Source organism: Pectinophora gossypiella, chromosome 13, assembly GCF_024362695.1.
Source record: "Pectinophora gossypiella chromosome 13, ilPecGoss1.1, whole genome shotgun sequence".
Lineage (NCBI taxonomy): Eukaryota > Metazoa > Arthropoda > Insecta > Lepidoptera > Gelechiidae > Pectinophora > Pectinophora gossypiella.
In genome coordinates this window covers 8,107,564-8,125,842 of record NC_065416.1, presented here as the reverse complement: position 1 = coordinate 8,125,842, position 18,279 = coordinate 8,107,564, and the positions used below count along the sequence as shown (strand labels likewise).

At 34.9% G+C, this 18,279-nt stretch overlaps 3 protein-coding genes across 6 annotated transcripts in view; all 3 read right to left on the bottom strand.

Moving 5' to 3' along the window:
• Nucleotides 1-4,344: 4,344 nt before the first annotated feature.
• Nucleotides 4,345-8,739, bottom strand: LOC126372081 (UDP-glycosyltransferase UGT5-like). Its single transcript, XM_050017620.1, has 5 exons — nt 8,583-8,739; nt 8,258-8,495; nt 7,220-7,818; nt 5,927-6,149; nt 4,345-5,002 (listed from the first exon to the last, which is right to left on the bottom strand). The coding sequence occupies exons 1-5, from the start codon at nt 8,583-8,585 to the stop codon at nt 4,497-4,499; spliced, it is 1,569 nt and encodes a 522-aa protein (XP_049873577.1). The 5' UTR covers nt 8,586-8,739; the 3' UTR covers nt 4,345-4,496.
• Nucleotides 8,740-9,903: 1,164 nt separating this feature from the next.
• On the bottom strand, nt 9,904-12,500 carry LOC126372264 (UDP-glycosyltransferase UGT5-like). 2 transcript variants are annotated; one of them, XM_050017957.1, is made up of 4 exons: nt 12,143-12,500; nt 11,390-11,988; nt 11,004-11,226; nt 9,904-10,563 (listed from the first exon to the last, which is right to left on the bottom strand). In XM_050017957.1, the coding sequence occupies exons 1-4, from the start codon at nt 12,390-12,392 to the stop codon at nt 10,052-10,054; spliced, it is 1,584 nt and encodes a 527-aa protein (XP_049873914.1). In that variant the 5' UTR covers nt 12,393-12,500; the 3' UTR covers nt 9,904-10,051. The 2 variants fall into 2 exon arrangements, with proteins under 2 accessions (XP_049873914.1, XP_049873915.1); XM_050017958.1 differs by having other exon boundaries at nt 12,139-12,274.
• A 2,570-nt stretch (nt 12,501-15,070) lies between these two features.
• The window catches only part of LOC126371975 (serine/arginine repetitive matrix protein 2), a 131,130-nt gene continuing 127,921 nt past the window's right edge, over nt 15,071-18,279 (bottom strand). For all 3 annotated transcript variants that reach the window (XM_050017470.1, XM_050017467.1, XM_050017469.1), the window contains exon 12: nt 15,071-16,647. In XM_050017470.1, coding sequence (XP_049873427.1) covers nt 15,462-16,647 — 1,186 coding nt within the window. In that variant the 3' untranslated portion in view covers nt 15,071-15,461. The remainder of the gene's footprint in view (nt 16,648-18,279) is intronic.

Here is an 18,279-nt window from a genome sequence, read left to right as displayed (position 1 = left end):
AGCGGGAGAGAGAACTGTCAAACGGTACAAATTAGTGATAAGATCAGAAATCAGAAATCAGAATCATTTATTCAACGTAATTATCATGGATGAACTTGTTGAAGGTCAATGTAACATTTTTGAATTTACGTCATTTCGCAAGGTGTTATGGCTAAGGAGAAGAAATGACAAGAAACTGCAACAGCAACACGTCTTTTAAAAACCAATGAGGATATACATTACAAGTTATTTAATAACTAGAGGAACACATTCAATACCAGACATTTTTATCATTTAGGTAGTCATTAATCTTATAACCATGATATTACCATTGCTATTAATCCTGATCTTAAAAAAGGATGTTTAGTTGTAACACTAGGAGACAGCAATATATTGTACTCGTAGGTACTTAACCTGGTCTAAAAGTTAAGTAAGTACAAACGGATCATTATAAAGCCCAATCAGCTAATTGGCTAGAAAGACGCGTTAACTAATATCTTGTAATACGCTATTCACTTACTATCAGGTATACCGTAGACTGGCTCCGCACCGTACATATTGTGACCTATCAGAATTTTCACAGAGAAAAATTTAAATCGAAATAAATTCTGACTCAGACGGGACTTGAAGCCGCAGCTCTTGACAGCCCGGAACGAGCGTGTTAACCATTACACCACCGGGTCGTCCTCCTGTCCATGCGAAATTCTTATGACCTATGGTATCATCATTAAAATATATATAATATATGTGTATTATCTATTTATATTATTTATTTATTTTTAGTTCTGTGCAATAAAGTATATTGTGACCAAGTGACCACAAAAAAAAAATTTCATCTCGAGCTCCTCCGTGCTTCGGAAGGCACGTTAAGCCGTTGGTCCCGGCTGCATTAGCAGTCGTTAATAACCACCAATCCGCACTGGGCCCGCGTGGTGGTTTAAGGCCCGATCTCCCTATCCATCCATAGGGAAGGCCCGTGCCTCAGCAGTGGGGACGTTAATGGGCTGATGATGATGATGATTTGATTTGATTTGATTAAGTCGACTCCGGCGCCATCTATATATAATATTGAGTACTAATATTACTTTAGAGCGACAAGTCTACAGTTACACGTAGATTTAAACTTATCGTAAAGATGACGCTATTGCTTTTTCTAAATGATTTTTGTTTTTATACCACTTACCATTTGCACTAGCACTTTGTGAGTTTCCATAAGCACGTATTAGTGCTTTATTTAAAAAATATATCAGAATTTTGCTAAGTACATCATCACAACTCTTTTACTTAAATAAACAAAAAAGAACTGGACGTTATCTGTTCTGTGATATTGATTATAATTCCACACGAAACTGGAACTTCTGAGGGTGCGTACGATGGGAAAAATCCTGATGTGCTTTTAAATTGTAAGTATACTTATTAATTAAAATATCTATCAACGTGAACCATAGGCGAAACCATCGAGGTTTCAAATGTTCTCTAATACAATTATGATAGTTTAACTTAATGAGTTTACAAGCAAGTAACATTTTTGCTGCAAAATATAAACGGGCTAGTATTTACGAAAACTGGGTGAAATTGCTTCGAACTTGTTCCTACTGATTTTCATTTGCCGAGTGTTTCGCATTGGCGTTAATTCCGCTCTGAATGCCGGCTCGATCCGAAGTTTTAATTGCAAACTCTTAATGAGGTAGGCTACAACCTCAAAATAGTCCAGTGTCGCTGATCCACAGCCATAGCACGTACTGTGCGGGTTTATTCTGTCATTGCTATTTTTAAATTGAGCGGCACTTCACTTTTTAAACATAAATAGCCTATATACGTCCCACTGCTGGGTACAGGCCTCCCCTTAATAAACCAGAGGGGGTATGGAGCATACTCCACCACGCTGCTCCAATGCAGGTTGGTGGAGGTGTTTTTATGGCTAATAGCCGGGACTTACGACTTAACGTGCCATCCAAAGCACGGAATCATCTTACTTTTTCGGAAAATCAAGTGGTTCAAGCCTGAAAGTCCTTACCAAACAAAAGACAGTCTCACAAAGTGATTTCGACAATTTTCCCATCGGGAATCGAACCCGGACCTCCAGATCGTGAGCCTAACGCTCTAACCATTAGACCACGGAGGCTGTTTAAAAGAGGTGCAAAAAAGAATCTCGACTCACAAAAAACCACATGACATTTTTTTACATTAATTTATTTTATCAATATTGAACTATCTACTAAAATACCCTATGCTGATTGCCAAATCCTTTCAGCAGACAGCACACAGTTTTAAGTTAAATGTAGGTTATTTTCATTTTGATTGTTGTTAGTATTAATTTGATTTGTTTTCTGAATCATCAATGAATTAATATTGTAATTATCAATCAGAATGATTGCCCTACTAAAAAAAAAACATCTTATTAGTTATATTTTTGGCATTTTTACCACCAGCGCGCCTTGACGGGGCCTACTCTAAAAGTTGATAAGGTCGACAAAAACATAATACTTCTCTCTCTCTTTATTTAAGAGCTGCTCTTGTCGGTAGAGTAATCGCCTTCAATACTCCATAGATAGGGCGTGTAGAACGGTGGTTGCCCCAATCGCCTTCCGTTCCGCAGTACACCGACCAATTTCTCAATCGGTGATGTTCTAGCTAGAGCCCCACCAGAATCCATTTCCTACATGAATGTACTTGTTTATCTACTTAATGTTTTTTTATTCTGTTTTCGCCAACATTATAATTTTGCTTTTTGTCTATTCCTACTAGCAATAGGTGTTTCAATTAAGTTTCAATCTATAAAAATATAATGGCCATGCTATCCAGCTGTCGGGTCTAAATCCCTTAATCTCCTTCACCCAAAAGAGCGGCAATATAATTTTTGTACACCAGCAGCTTAAAGTATACTGATTACTTATACTATATATGTAATATTACATAGTATCCTGTTAAAAGAAGACAATTTTAAATTTATCGTGAAGTTTGATTCGGTGTCGATCTCGTACCTACAAAGTGCAGCAAATAAGAAAATTTGCAATATTATAAAATGGTTTCTTCAGAAATTATTAATTAAAATTCAAGCTGGGTAACATTGTTTAGGTTCTTGATCTTACTTAAGTATATTTAATTTAGTAAGTTTACAAAGCTGTGTTATCAAAATTAATCAACGTCAAAATATTATCAGGAAATAATTTAAACCTGAAAATTATAAGTGAAAATGTTTAATTAAAAATGATTGGCTTTAATTAAAACTCATAACGAAAACCATTACTTGGAACCATCACTTTTATTTTTTTTAAATATACGTTACGTGCCTACTCAAATAAAAACATAATGGAATATACCTTGCTAAGTTGCTACAAAGTTGACAACAGGTATGAGCAACTTACCGAGTCTACAATAATAGATTATTCATGCTCCGTCGAAAAACAAATCGACTGGAGTATAAACGCTATTATGTTATCATGACAGTATATTTATTGCCCACAGCTAAGCACAGGCCTCCCCTCTATCAACCGGAGGGTTATGGAGCATGTTTCACGACGCTGCTACGCTGGTTGCTGGCCACAACGTTAAATTATTTTAAAACTTCAGTCGCCTTTCATTTTAATTTAACATACATTTATTCAAATACCTTAAAATGCACTATTGTACACGTAACAAAAAAAAACAATGTACCTCTATAATATTCTTCCTAGCAACTAGTTATAGGAAACTGCCATATTTTTGTTGCTAGTTGCTACTGATATTTATTGCTACGTGTATTGTGCCATTTAATCATTAATAATTATTTCTCTCTTAGAAATAAGTCCTCCCTTGCTTGTTAACAATATATAAATATAAATATATATATTCCTATATGTATATATAGTATCCATGGTATCTGCTTAAGGCGAGATTAGAAGGAATTCCATTTTCTTCGATACTGACACACTTCTCTAGCTTGCTTATTCTTTCCATACCTACATCAACCATTTTCACCCATTGAAAGGCGTAGTCATTTTTCCGTATGCTAGATGGAGTGAGTCGCAATAGTCCCTGCCGTCTGCACATTTGGAATTCATAACCCCTCCAGAGTACCAAGCGGCTAGGACAAAAGGGACCCTGCAAATGTTTACCTAATTACACGAACAGTAGTGGACGAAGCTTGCGCTAGGGGTCTCGTGCTTTACTGTTGAATTTTTGGGGTTACTACATAGGTGGGGTATACATTGCTGTGTATTTTGCCATGGCTGTTCTTTCTTTTCTTAAATACCTGCACGTATTCCCTACGTATACAGACAGAATAAAGTTTTAGGACTTACAACCTCCTATTAAAAACTTTTGATAACCGTTTTTGTGTAACGATTTAACCAGATAATATTATATTTATATACTAAAACAAAATTAATTTGCAGATATTTTATTATTAAACTCAGGTACTTAAAAAGCTTAGCTTTAATTTTTTTATTAGACACTTGAAAGAAATTGCCAGTTCAACTATCTAAATTGTCTATCTATCTAAATTGTAATCTTAATTTTATAACAACATTGGTTTATCAATTTTTCTTCTTCTTCCCTAAATCTTCATTAGACCCTAAAAATTGTAGCAATGCACTGATTAACTTAATTACGATATAAATGACAACAGCAGCACACACAAACACGAACGCATAGACATCAAACATAGTATAAGCGAACCAGTTTAAATCTCTTGCAGGATTCTTCATAAATTCTGCTCCTCTATTCCGTATTACATATTCAATCCAAAACATAGCAGTATCAAGAGCACTCAGCGGTCTATCTTTGAACCTTCTCGAAACTTCTTTCGCCTTGTTTCTATAATAATCATTATTTATGACGTCATTAACTAGGTGCCGAAGTGTACTCTCATTAATGTCGTGGTAAGGCAAAATCTTGCCAAAACCTATATCTTGGGCTTGGAGCAAGTTGTTGTATTGATCGGCGTATATTGGAATACCGATGATCGGAACTCCGTTGAAAATAGCCTCTTGCGTTCCAATCAGTCCACCGTGGGATAGGAACACTTTGATGTTGGGGTGCGCTGAAAAATTTCATCGAACTTGTTAGAAAGATATTCGCATGTCTTGACACCATATCGCACCTATGGAGGCAAAAACAAACATTTATAATAGGAATTTCCTTTATTCGACCTAGGTAATTAAAACAACGATATCAATATTTTCAAATTGTTTTTTAAAAAAAGAAATGATTATTAAATAACAACCTAATGGAATTATCTACTTGAAGAAAAAATACTTTTTCATCAGTAAATAAGGTCGATTTTTTTTCGATTTTGGCTACGGTGGTGAACCAGCACCACTTATTATGTCTAACACCAGTTAGACATATGTGTGAGGACAGTGATAGATTTATGAGTTTACTTATGCTTATCCACAAAACAGAGACGAAATAACACTTTTATGTATTTCTAGAAGTGCCTAGTCATAGAAACTGTAAGGAGGATAATGAGAACTATGAGAATATAATTATTAACTGTACATAACCATTTATATGTCAGTTGTTAGACACACAATGATAATAAGGTTCTAACAATCAAATGGAATGACTAAGCGCAAACATAGAATCGTGTATGTAAACAAATAATTACCTTGCATGGACCCTTACACGTATTCATATATTATTGACAAAATAATAATTGTCAATTAGATTGTCAATTAGTGACTCGCAATATTCAAACAGAAGGGTCATCCCTGAATATTACTGATTCGTTGAAGTCTATTTTTATATAAGTAATCATCCTCTGTGCTACGTATGATAGAGGTAACTAATGCTGAAGTATTTACTACTACTAATAAAAAAAATGAAATTCTACTTTCAATTAAAATAATACATTTTCCACAAGTTTGCTATGTACGATAGCAGCGCGGATAAATCGACGATATGAGGCACAACTAAGACAGTACGCAAAGCTAGTCAGGAACATGATTTCTAAAGTTTGTCTTACCCAAAATTTCCTTCTGTGGCATCCATTTTCTTATAACCAGATTGTCAGGTTTGTTCTCGAAGTTTTCATCTTCCCATTTCCAAAGAACTGTCTGCTTCAACTGCTTGAATACGTTCAAAAATGCATTCTTTTTCTCCAGTGGCAACTCCGAACTTCGCACGTTAGAACCGAAGTTTACGTATACCACTCCATGCTTCGAGTCATCCAGAATTTTTTGGAGATCCTGAAATGTATTGTTCAGAACACTCAGAATTTATATTGAAAACATATTCCTAAAATTCATTTAAATCAACGTGACAGCATTATGCCTGTATGAATATACATCAGGATGTATACATTAAAGCGAGACATAGTCAAAAGTATCATCTATCATAATCATTTCTATACCAGCAGGTGGTTGTCAGGAGCGGGTAAGGTAGTCTACAGACCAGATGTCGTCGTATGACTTACCGGACCCGGAAGGCATTTGTCCACCAACACGAGAATACCACTAATTGATAAATCAAGTTGCATGCCAGACTCCAGCGTATACAAGCTGTATCTAATAATATCTGATGTCCATTTAACTGCTGACGTATACACTACATAATACTATGGACGTACACATGCAAACAATTTGTAATAAGTGTTGTAAAACTATTCAACTTGTAGTTCCTATCAGTACTGTCAATAAACTTATTATCAGCCTTGTTAATATTGTCATCTGGTCCCTGTGCAATAACGCACTCGAAAGCATATATCGACTCAAGAGTCGAGACTCCATTAATTAATTCTAAATGTATGAAATGATTATTAAGTTAATCTTATATAGGTTCGCATTGACCGCCATTTCACTTGAAGGTAATGGTGTGGCCTATAGTAAAACATGCTTACCAAGCGGAACCAAATCAAAAAACCTTACAAACGATTTTATCGCATGACTTATTTTAGATTTTGAAAACAATACATCTTTTATTGTTAAACCTGCTACCTGAGTTTGATACAATTAAATCTAATTTGCAAATAGGACTAAGGTTTAGAATTATTAATGCTATAATAAATAGCATCCATTCAAAGATAAATTTACAAAATCCGTATACAAAACTACAGACAAGCGATATCATTATGAATTCAAAAACACTCAGTAAAAAATTGAACTGTAACCTTGAAGGAACATATACACATATTGTATTAGTTTGTTGTCAAATTTGTATTGAGTCATCAATATAATTGTAAACGTAAATAATGTTTGTAAAAGTAGATGCTTCTGGCTAAAAGAGTCTATTTATATAAAATTATAAAGATTATGATTACCATAGGAAGATGCCCGTCACTCCTTGATAGATGCAATCCACCAACCTCTACAACATTAGGAAGGTACGCCGTTGGTGGATCAAAACTGAAATGGCTGTTGATCAAAATCAAAGACGCATTCCTCTGCATCTCAAACAAACTGGGTACAGGCTCCTTTAGGTTCGGCACGTACTTCTTAACCAACTCTTCATTTTTAGGCAGAAACCAGTACTTCCACCACAAGTACTCGTAAACTGTGAAGTACCAATTCCTGACTCTTCCGACAAAACTTTCCGGTTCTTTCAAATCCAAGAATTCGGCGGTAACTGTGGCTAATTGAAGAGGGTTCCTTATTACGATGTTATGACGCATACAGTTTCCAAATGTTGTCACTAAAGCCAGAGGTGCTTGATATTTATGAGCTAAAATATAAAGCGCTTCTTGAAAGAACTGTTCGCAAATGACCAAATCAAATTTGTGGTCGCGAGCCAAGAACTTTTTGACTTCAGTCGAGTTGAGTGCGACCTCTGTAAAACCGTAACCGCCGCCCCAAAGGATTTTGTCGTGAAAATCCTCAGCTGATATTTCTACCATTGTAAAAACGTTTGGTCTTTTACCACCTGAAAATTTATAATCGGATTGTGTTAGTTAAGTAAGTAGGTACTTGAATAAATTACTGCAGATTCTTCTTGTACCATTGGAATTAAGCAGCGAGAGATATTGAAAGATAAGCTAGTATTTCAGTATTACCTAATGCATTTTTTTGTGTTGTATAAAAGCTCCCGTTTAAGTTGTAATGTAGGAAACTAGGCTTATGTAATCTCGTAAGTTAGTTTAAGTAGATATCTATTTAATAAAATGTTAATGTACTTTTTATTTATTTCTTACACTGGATAATATCAGCACGTTCTTCCGGTTGATTTTATTTTTCGAAAAACTACAAATTAATCACTTAGATCTGTGAGAGTAGATCCACATTAACAATGCTATTATGGGTCGCTTTATTATGATGTACTTACAATAAACTTGTTAACTTTAAGACATAGACAAATAACTTACCAGTTACATCCCAGATCTCCTTATCATCAACAATAACTTCATGATAATTTGGTGGATGATCAGCCTCTCGAAACGCAGTAATAACAGTAACATTATGTCCTCTTCGAGCCAGTTCTAAGCCAATAGGCCTGAGCATTATATAGTGCGATTTAGACGTAAAAGGAATCACATAAAGTATGTTGGCACATCCACAATATTCTATCACTAAAAGAAAAATAAGGAACAACTTTGATCCTACCTGAAAATTGAGAAAATATATTTTTAATAATGATTTTATTTCGTCTTAGAATGTGGACTTTAAATATAGTTTATACAACGTACTAACCATTTTGATACTTTAAAAATTCGCATGAAGATAGTAAGAACTGAATATCTCAGTAAAACAACGAAATGTACGACCTATTGCTCCGTAGTAAGAATTAACGAATGAACCTTCCTAACCGTGGAACTATTCTACTCAAGGTCATAGAGCAATACACAAACGAACAGCGAACTTTGTTCGCCAAACAAATTACACACGTGTACCCTCCGTGTATGTATGACAGATAATATTTTATGTAAGTCTGAATATTCTTACATAGCATAATATAAGGTATAGGAAAAAAGGGAAATATAATATCTTGATATCGACATTAAACATATTATATTTATTTAACACGTTAAAAAATATAGCAAGCTTAGGTTCTTTTAATTTAAAAATATTTTTTAGTTTAACCACTATCTCGTATGGTCGTAAATGAAAATATGGCTTAAGGCGGTACACATTTACCTAGTAAAATACATATTCACTCCAGATAAGGTAATTTTTATTATAATATTAAAATATGACAAAGGACGTGTAGTGGAAGGCATAATTTACCATCGTACGTAAACTTATGTATTTGAAATATGTTATGTTCAATTTTAGAATTTATCTTTGTGCCATTGTAAAGTTGATTCTATTTATTTCTGACTTAGGTATTCTATAGCAACAATTCACAGCAAAAGCAAATTCAAATCAAATTGGTTCTAAGTTAGGTCTAATTTAATCGATCACGTCGTGTGACTGTGTCAGACTCATAGTAAACAGTAGCCAGAATGGAAAATTAAAACCTTATAACTATTTCATTAAGAAAACTTCAAATGTGCCCTATTAAATTAGCCTTATAGTCTTTTTTTCTCGTGTGGGTTGTGAGAGCAATGACCGCCGTCATCAACCCTTGTGTCAAGATTAGGTACTATAGAATAGAACCGCCATAGGCGCCTAAAATGTCTCATGTAACAACTACTTGCATACTTATTTTAACTTTGCTTAGCTAAGCAAACGTAAATAGTTTGTTTTGTTTGTCTCATATATTTTTTTTTACTTTAATTTGCGAATTTTAACGTATAGTTCGATTTTTGTCGCGCTGGGACTGGGAGGTAGTGTAGGTACCTGATATATGTTACCAAAAATACATAGGTAGTTATTATAATGATATATGTTAATATATAATATACAAATTATTTTCCATTCCATACTTTTGCGACGAAAAATTCCACTTGATATTAACTCAGAATCATGGTCTGAATCATCTTCCTCAGTATTTGTTACGATACTAACACCCTGTTATAAATGTTGAAGTATATTAATATCCTTATTATGTGTAAAATCCGAAATAAAACAATTTTCATGCAGCAAATCACTTTATTATATCAGCGCCATCTTCAAAGCTACGTCGGAACTTTTGTTGTTGGACTTGTTCAACACGAAGTAAGAAGATAACTTTCTTACATAGTACACAGTAATAATCAACAGATGTCGTTATTGTAAAATTAAGAACGTTTCCGCTTCTGTGCGACCCTATTGTCACCAATACCAACCATGTTTATTAGACCTAACACTACTTTAATTGCTACAAAAATAATAATTAAAACAACGAACAAAACAAATGTATAGACATCTAACATATTAGCAGCTACCCAACTCAAATCCATTGCAGGATTTTTCATATAATTTGCACCCTTATTTCTAATAACGTATTCGATCCAAAACATAGCAGTGTCTAAAGCATTCATAGGCCTATCTTTGAATCTATCTGCTATTTCTATAGCCTTATTTTTAAAAGAGTCATCTTTTAGCACTTCTTTAAGATTATTTCCAAGGGTTTCTTCACTAATGTCGTGGTAACGAAGTATTCTGCCAAATCCAATATTTTGAGCTAGTAATAAATTATTGTACTGATCGCCAGTGATGGGGATGCCAATAATTGGGACCCCGTTGTAAGTAGCTTCTTGTGTTCCGATGAGGCCACCGTGAGAAATGAAGACTTTCACATTTGGATGAGCTGGAAAATAGGTAAATTCGTTTAAAAATAAATTATTAAGTATCTTGGAACAGACCTACTTTAAATTTGGCATCAGTTTTATGAATATCTTGGACGAAGAATTCGTAGCAGACAAATTGTTTATTTTGAGTTTCTGTAATGTCATTTCACCATCTCCTTCGGATTTGATTATTAACCCGGTAGGTAAGCAAAAGTAACACGATCACAAGTGACAACTTGATTGTGTATTTTACCACCTGTATTAAATTATACATCTAGCAAGCATAGGTATATAAAAATATACCTACTTGATTACACTATAAGATTTAATAACTACCACCAAGGATGACCTAGGCACCTTAAACTTATATAACTATGGATATTATATAAGTAATTTTAGTAATTATCATTCCGACGTCTCATAGCATGTTATCATCATAAGTTGAAAAATTTATACTGACCTAAAACATCTTTTTGCGGCATCCATTTTCTGGTTACTATATTTTTAGGGATAGGACCCAAATCATCATCTTCCCACTTCCATAGCACTGTCTCTTTAAGACTCCCAAAAACTTTGATAAACGCATTCTTCTTCTCAATAGGTAGCTCTGCACTTTTCACATTTGATCCTAAACTTACATAAACAACTCCATGAGGTGCTTCGTCTAAAATCTTCTTGAGATCCTGAAAAGGTACAAAATTACTTTGGTTAGTTAAAGTCTCCAAATGTGTAAATTATTATTTCCTCGTCCAAGTTTGTACTACTTTACTATGTTCGCTCTTTGCTTTATAGTATCAAGTAATGGCATTGTGAACGATGATAAAATTCAAATAATGAAGGACTTACAACAGGTAGCTGAGATTTGCTATGAGATAGGTGAGCTCCTCCAATCTCTACAATATTTGGTAGATATGCAGTTGGAGGATCAAAAGTGAAGTGGCCATTCATCAACAATAATGATGCATTCTTCTGCATTTCAAATAGACTTGGCACAGGCTGTGGTATGTTTGGAATATATTTCGTCATCAGTCGTTCTTGTTCGTATAAGAACCAGTACTTCCAATAAGCGTACTCATAAAGTGAGTAATACAGATTCTTTAATCGACCAACAAATGTTGTAGGTTCGGGAATTTCAGCCCATTCAAAAGTAACAGTTGCCATTTGCAAAGGATTTCTTGTAACAATATTATGCTTCATGCAGTTCCCGAACGTCGATACTAATCCCAAAGGTGCGTTGTATTTGTGAGCTAATATATAAAATGCTTCTTGAGCAAATTGTTCACTGATGACCATGTCAAAAGTATTGTCTTTTGCCAAAAATTCTTGAACTTGCTTCGATTTTAGATAATTTTCTGTTAAAGCTAATCCACCGACCCAAAGAAATTTCCAAAGAATTGTTTCTGTTGACATATCCACTGTAGTGAATAGATTAGGACGGGAACCATCTGAAATTATACAAAATAAGCATCTATACAATATGCATATAGGTTAAACTGTACAATTGGAGCAACGACTTAAAATACTTTAAAGTTTTTCAAGTTTACAGTTCAAAAGCCAGTTTAAAAAAAAAAACAATGAAATAAAACTTTCAGTACCTACCATTCCCACCAAAAGCAGTTTTATCATCAGATCCGACGTCATCCACCATAATCTGATGGTAACCTGAAGGATGGTCAGTTTCCTTGAACGAAGTTATAACCGTTACGTTGTGACCTCTCTTCGCTAACTCTAATCCTATGGGCCTTAACATTATGTAATGGGATTTTTCTGCATAAGGAATTATATAAAGTATATTTGCTGCTTCACTATAGCAACCTAAACTAAGAAGAAATAATATTTCTTTAAACATATTTCTAAAACTTTTATAATGATGAATATAATTTTTACTATAAGTATTTATGTTATGTATGATAACGACCGTGCTTAGATGCGGTACTATTACGACTGAGAGCGTCAGTTCCACGAGAATAAAATATGTACTTACTGTTGAGATGACCTTTAATTGATTAGTACCTAGCCTGCTTGTTGAGGTTGTTAGGAAGTGACTTTTAATTTTTTATCATTTAAATTTAAATACTCAATGCGATAACATTTCTGATACTCACCATAAGTCAGCATCCTATATTTATAATAATCAATTAAAGTGGTTAGTAAACATTAATATTGACTTTTTATGTAGGGACATCTTGAGCTGTATACTTACTCGTATATATAATGTGGTTTATCGTGTGCATTTCAGAAAGAATAATGTTAGGTTTTAATTTTTAATATTAGATTTATATACCTAATATTAGGTTTGTAATATTAGTCACATTTGTCTTTACACAAGTTGCGTGACTTTATAGTGAACGTAAATCCTTATTACGCGTATTTTATTTACGCCTCATGTTCAAAGTAACATAAGCAGCCTTGTATTTATTTACACTATCTGGCACTAACTGTAGGTTGTCGCACTAAGTAGGTATTCGTACCTACACAAAGACACTAAAACGCCGCTGTATCCCTAATGATGAAAATTGTAGAAGAAATAAGTAACGAGGAACTTTCCAGGCTACCTTCCCCAAAAACAATATGGCGTTGTACTGTTTTTTTTTTTTTTTATATAATATTTAACATGATATTACCTATTTTCTCATAGCTTGGTTACATAATTATTCAAAAATATAATGTAATCGCAGAGGCATGTTAAAAATAATTGTTGATAATTTAGTTGCTACCTATATTGCTTCTCTTTATTTTGATCAGAATAACAATGGGTGGAAGATGTTTTGTGCTTGGGTGTAATAACAAGGGTCATCATTTATACAGAAAAACAAAGATAAAAGATGCATACGTCGGTTATAACTCCTCTGCTGGACTGGGAGTAAAGAAAAAACATAGAATGCGTTTAGCTGCCTATCTTCCCGTGCATGTCGTAAAAGGCGACAGAGGAACAGCGTCCTGTCGAACATGATGGATCATCTGTAAGAGGCTGATCCCCTATCATCATACGGTTTATCATTATCCACCATAGGACTATGTATCTAAAGTGCTCTGCCCACCCCTTCGTACGGGCGTGAGTTTATGTATGTATGTACGTCTGTTTTCCATGCAATTAGAAGGTTAAACGAAGGCAATTCTGTACAGCGCCATCTATATTTTGTTAGGGACGTGGCTTGAAAAGTCCGTCATTGAAACTCCTTTAACGGTACTGTAAAAACTGTATTTGCATTTTAGAGTAGCCGTGCAAACTTACAGTTGCGATAAATTAAATAAATAATATGAGTAGGAAGCGTGTTAGTAAACATCTGTTACAATGCTGGAAAAAGATCTCATTAATACTCGTACTCCGGACTTTCATTCTCCTCGTTATAAATAATATTTTTCTAGGGAAAACCGTTTAAAACAACATCAAAGTCATTACCCAACCAGTAACCAACACCTAGTTTTGCGGAAACCAGACTCCAATCAGATTTTCTGATTGAATTGTCAAAATAATAATTATTATACACTATGGAAATAATTATCATCTAAATACATTCCTGCAAGGCTAACGTGCGCAACGTGATAAAATTATCCATCGATTCAATAAATTTTGTCGAAATCGATAAGTTTGTTTCTTTGTTTCACTAACATGCATGGTACGAGATTTTGTTCGTATTTTGACAGAACGACATGCCTTATTTGGGTTGACATATTAGCACCAATCGACAAAACGACATAAGTATATCGTCAGAATCGATACAATAACCGTGACAATATTTTATCACGATGCGCAGGTTAGCCCCACTGAAGATATAAAGTGCCTGATACAACCAAGATTCACATAACATCATCTCCTAACAGCGATTTTTCTAAAATAGCCCGAATCACTAAAGAGATAAGAAATCACAAATAACTAAAGAGCTAGCCTTTAAATTAAAAGATATATACTTTACGTAATCTGTATTCGTATCAATATTTTATAATGTAATTATATACCATTGATATTATTGTATGATTCATTAACATCTGTTTTAACTTCAAAACCTAGTCTAACCTTGATGAAAGTATTTATTGTCTGCCTCGAGTGATGTTCGTATTCGAACACTATTCAATGCACTTTGACGTTATTGAATCAAGCAAATCTCAATCACAGAAAACATCAGGAAAGTTTGTCCTTATCTCTGTATTTTCTGTCCATTGTGCTCAATAAAGTATTTTATCTATCTATCTATCTAAAGAAGTAAGTGTATTCATTGCATGAAACTAACATAACCTAACAGCCTAATACGTCCCACTGCTGGGCTCAACCAACCGGAGGCAATATAATAAAGTATGGAGCTTACTCCACCACGCTGCTCTACTGCGGGTTGGTGGAAGTGTTCTTATATCTAAATTATATCTACCGGGTATTCCAGCCTCTAGAAATATATCCCGCCTCTAGAAATAAGTCTCGTAAAAAGCTGTACTTTTCAGATTATACTTTAAACTGAGATGTTGATTTTTTCGAATAAGTATCTATATAATATTCTGTCTATCAAAATGGTAAGCAATAAAAGTCAAAGATAGTGCTATTAACACATTATATTTATTGATACATTGTCATTAAATTCTATTCCATTATTATTATTATTCCTTAAACCTACAATATCAATAAAAATTTAGTTATCGAAATGTAAGTTTATTCACAAAAATATTATGGTTACAATATGGACCTTTTAGAATTTATTACACTGGACGGATTTTAGATCACATTAATTTATTAACTTTAGTAAAGCTTTAAGTATGACTTTTTACATGAGAAAACGAAGCAACTTATAAAATTACAGTTAATTATATTGTGATAAAGTTAGATAACTTAATATCTAAAGCGTTTAAGGGTTCAGTCTGCACATGACTTTTTTCGTTTCATTTTATATACTTGAAGAATATGGCATACATTGTTTTATAAAAATAATTAATAATCTCTAATTTTCTCTGTCACTTTATAGTTACTACTCCTTCGTTCTTTATAAAGAGGCATCGATCCATTCCTTGACTCGTAGCCAAGCGGAGAGGAGCGCAATCCGTTCTCAATATACTTCACACTTGGAAGGGGTTCACCTTTATATCCACGGCTTTTAGTCACAGAGTTAACTTCTCTTGACTCGATAATCTCCTTGCCACGACCATCTCTTGTTGGCAACACTTTCTTGCTGACAGTTTCCACGGTATCAGTGACACTCGGTCTTTCTGGATCTCCAGAACGAGTTGTATATCTGTACGTTTCTGAATAATTGTCACTGCTGTTACTTCCTCTACGAATGGCAGGTGATTTTAACCTCGTTTCTAGTCGAGACACAAATGGACTGCTCTCTCGGTTCAAAGACTCTGTTTTGTAAAGAGGGATTTTTCTTTCTTCAGATATCCGATCTTTATAATGCGGAGACGGAGTGCCATATCTAGACGATAATCTGCTACCATCCGATTCGTCATCTGCGTGTAGAGTTTGGTATAGATCTGGAGCACGCTCGCGAAGTCCTTTGAGGAATATCTTTTTCTTATCTGTGTCTTCGTAAATTTTAGAATGGCCGTTACTTATGGGTGTTGTCTTTCCATAACGCGCTCCAAATAACCCGTCACGTCTACGTTCGGTCTCACGTGACACCGCGTCAGCAAGATCACGTTGGCTTCTGTTGATAATGGATACTATTCCGGGACTCTTTAGTTGCTCCGGAGTCTCATCAAGTCGACTAAGGTGGGGGTTGGATTTATACATGGTAGAGTAGTTGCGGTTCATGCTGGACACGTAACGCGGATGTGTGTCCTGTTCAGGTGCGCCCATAGCAAAACTCTTGCTCCGGTTGAGAGCTTTGTATGTCCTCGCTGGTTTTGCGGGACCTGGTGGATATCCGTTGATCTTTCCGTCGGGCGAAGTCGAAACGTTGTTAGATATATTAATGGCGCTGGTAGATCGTTTGCTGGGAGTCAGCCGATGCCAGTATTTGTTGGAGCTGGGCTTTTCGTTGGCCTTCTCCTTGCGGTCGTGCAGTTTCCGCGGGAGCGTCTGCGCACTGCGTGTGTAATCTTCCTCAGGCTCGCTGTTCGGATTCAGTCGACTTGTTGAGTGACTGAAGCGACCGAGTGTGCTCGAATACTGACCCCTGAAATAAGAGCAAAAAATACGCGATTTAGCAAACTGCGTCTAATGTACTTTATACTTGTTTCGTGATCACAAGATGAGCGAAGCCCACGTACATTTATTGTTATCTCCCCGTGTGTCACAAAAACTGGTAATCTTGTATACTAGTAATTGGATTGAATGGGGAATCTCCTCCCACACGTCTAACGACCGTGCTTTGTTTACGTGTGCTAAAATACCGGCAACGCCTCATTAATATGGCAACGACTACGCCTTTGTTTGACCCACAGCAATTTACCATGCCATCTTAAATGTAATGAGCGCTAATTGCGAGTATAAATTCAATTAATCCAACAAATACATTTTGAATGAGCAAGAATGTAGAAGTATGTTTAGTATGTGCAGATATTAATCGTGGGTGGTTATAGGAAATACTAGTAGCGGAACCAATCGGTTTTCCGATTCAAGATTACAGAACAGGTATCCATTGTACACATACATACACAATAGGGTAATTTGCAAATATAATTGTATCAACTAATTTGCATCGACAGATCAACACCTAAACATACACCTGTTGTCTTACATATCCTTACGATGAGTCACTTGGTCTTGTCGTTGCCGATATAATTCTCAATAAACGGACTGTTTCGCTTGACAAACTCTGAGTCAGCGAGCTAAATAAGGTTTTCTTTGCAAGTAAAATGCTTATTTACCCTTAATAGGTAAAGCCCATGGACAACGACAGATTAAAAAGGCAAGACATGCCGGAACGTATTATCCCCGGTCAATTGAAGTGAACGGTTTTGATTGATACGAAAAGGATATTATAGATAACAATCAATTAAATTCAGGTACAACGAGGCAGGGTCCAATGAATGGAAATCCTCCTACAAGATTACTTTCGACTTAATATAATGGAACTTATTCGGTGTTCATACGCTAATTAGTAGCATTAATATGGAACGAAATGAGAGTGTCAACTTTATCCGCCAATTTGCATACGAATTGCTTAATCACACTCAGTAAAGCTGTTATTAATACCCAATTACAGTCTTAGAACAAAATGTAAATGATGTAGTTATCATGTAAGTCGGCCAGTTTCAACACAAAGCGAGAGTGATCCTTTGAATGGTGCTAGAGAGTGTGCAAAATCCCCATTTTGGTGTCCACCACCAAATGCGTTCTGTTGTTTATGTAACCAGAGCAGCGACTAAACGTAAACAATGCTGGGTATCTGTATTAGGTTTTATTGTGTTTTCTACAAAGTGTATTCTAATGTTAATCAAGAGATGATTGAGTGTCTGTTAGAAACTCTTCCCTGTATATTTGTTTTACTAACCTGACTTTTAAGAAGCGTTCGATAAAGTATGCCACTTTGTTACCTTAAAGTAGATAAATGTTTATCTTGAGGCTGTTATTTTATTAAATAGGCGTAAAATTATTCTTAACGACCAAGTAGTTGCGGTAATGATTAATTGTAATTGATAGCTGCAAGGCAATGCCAAGAACGCAACCACACGGAAAACTTAGAACGTAGGTTTTACTAGTACTTAACTTGAATAAAATGTTTAGCTAAGATAAGTATTTGTTTAGTTTTCCACTATTACGAGAATATCATGAAATATTTGAACAGTTTTACTAAGATTGATGA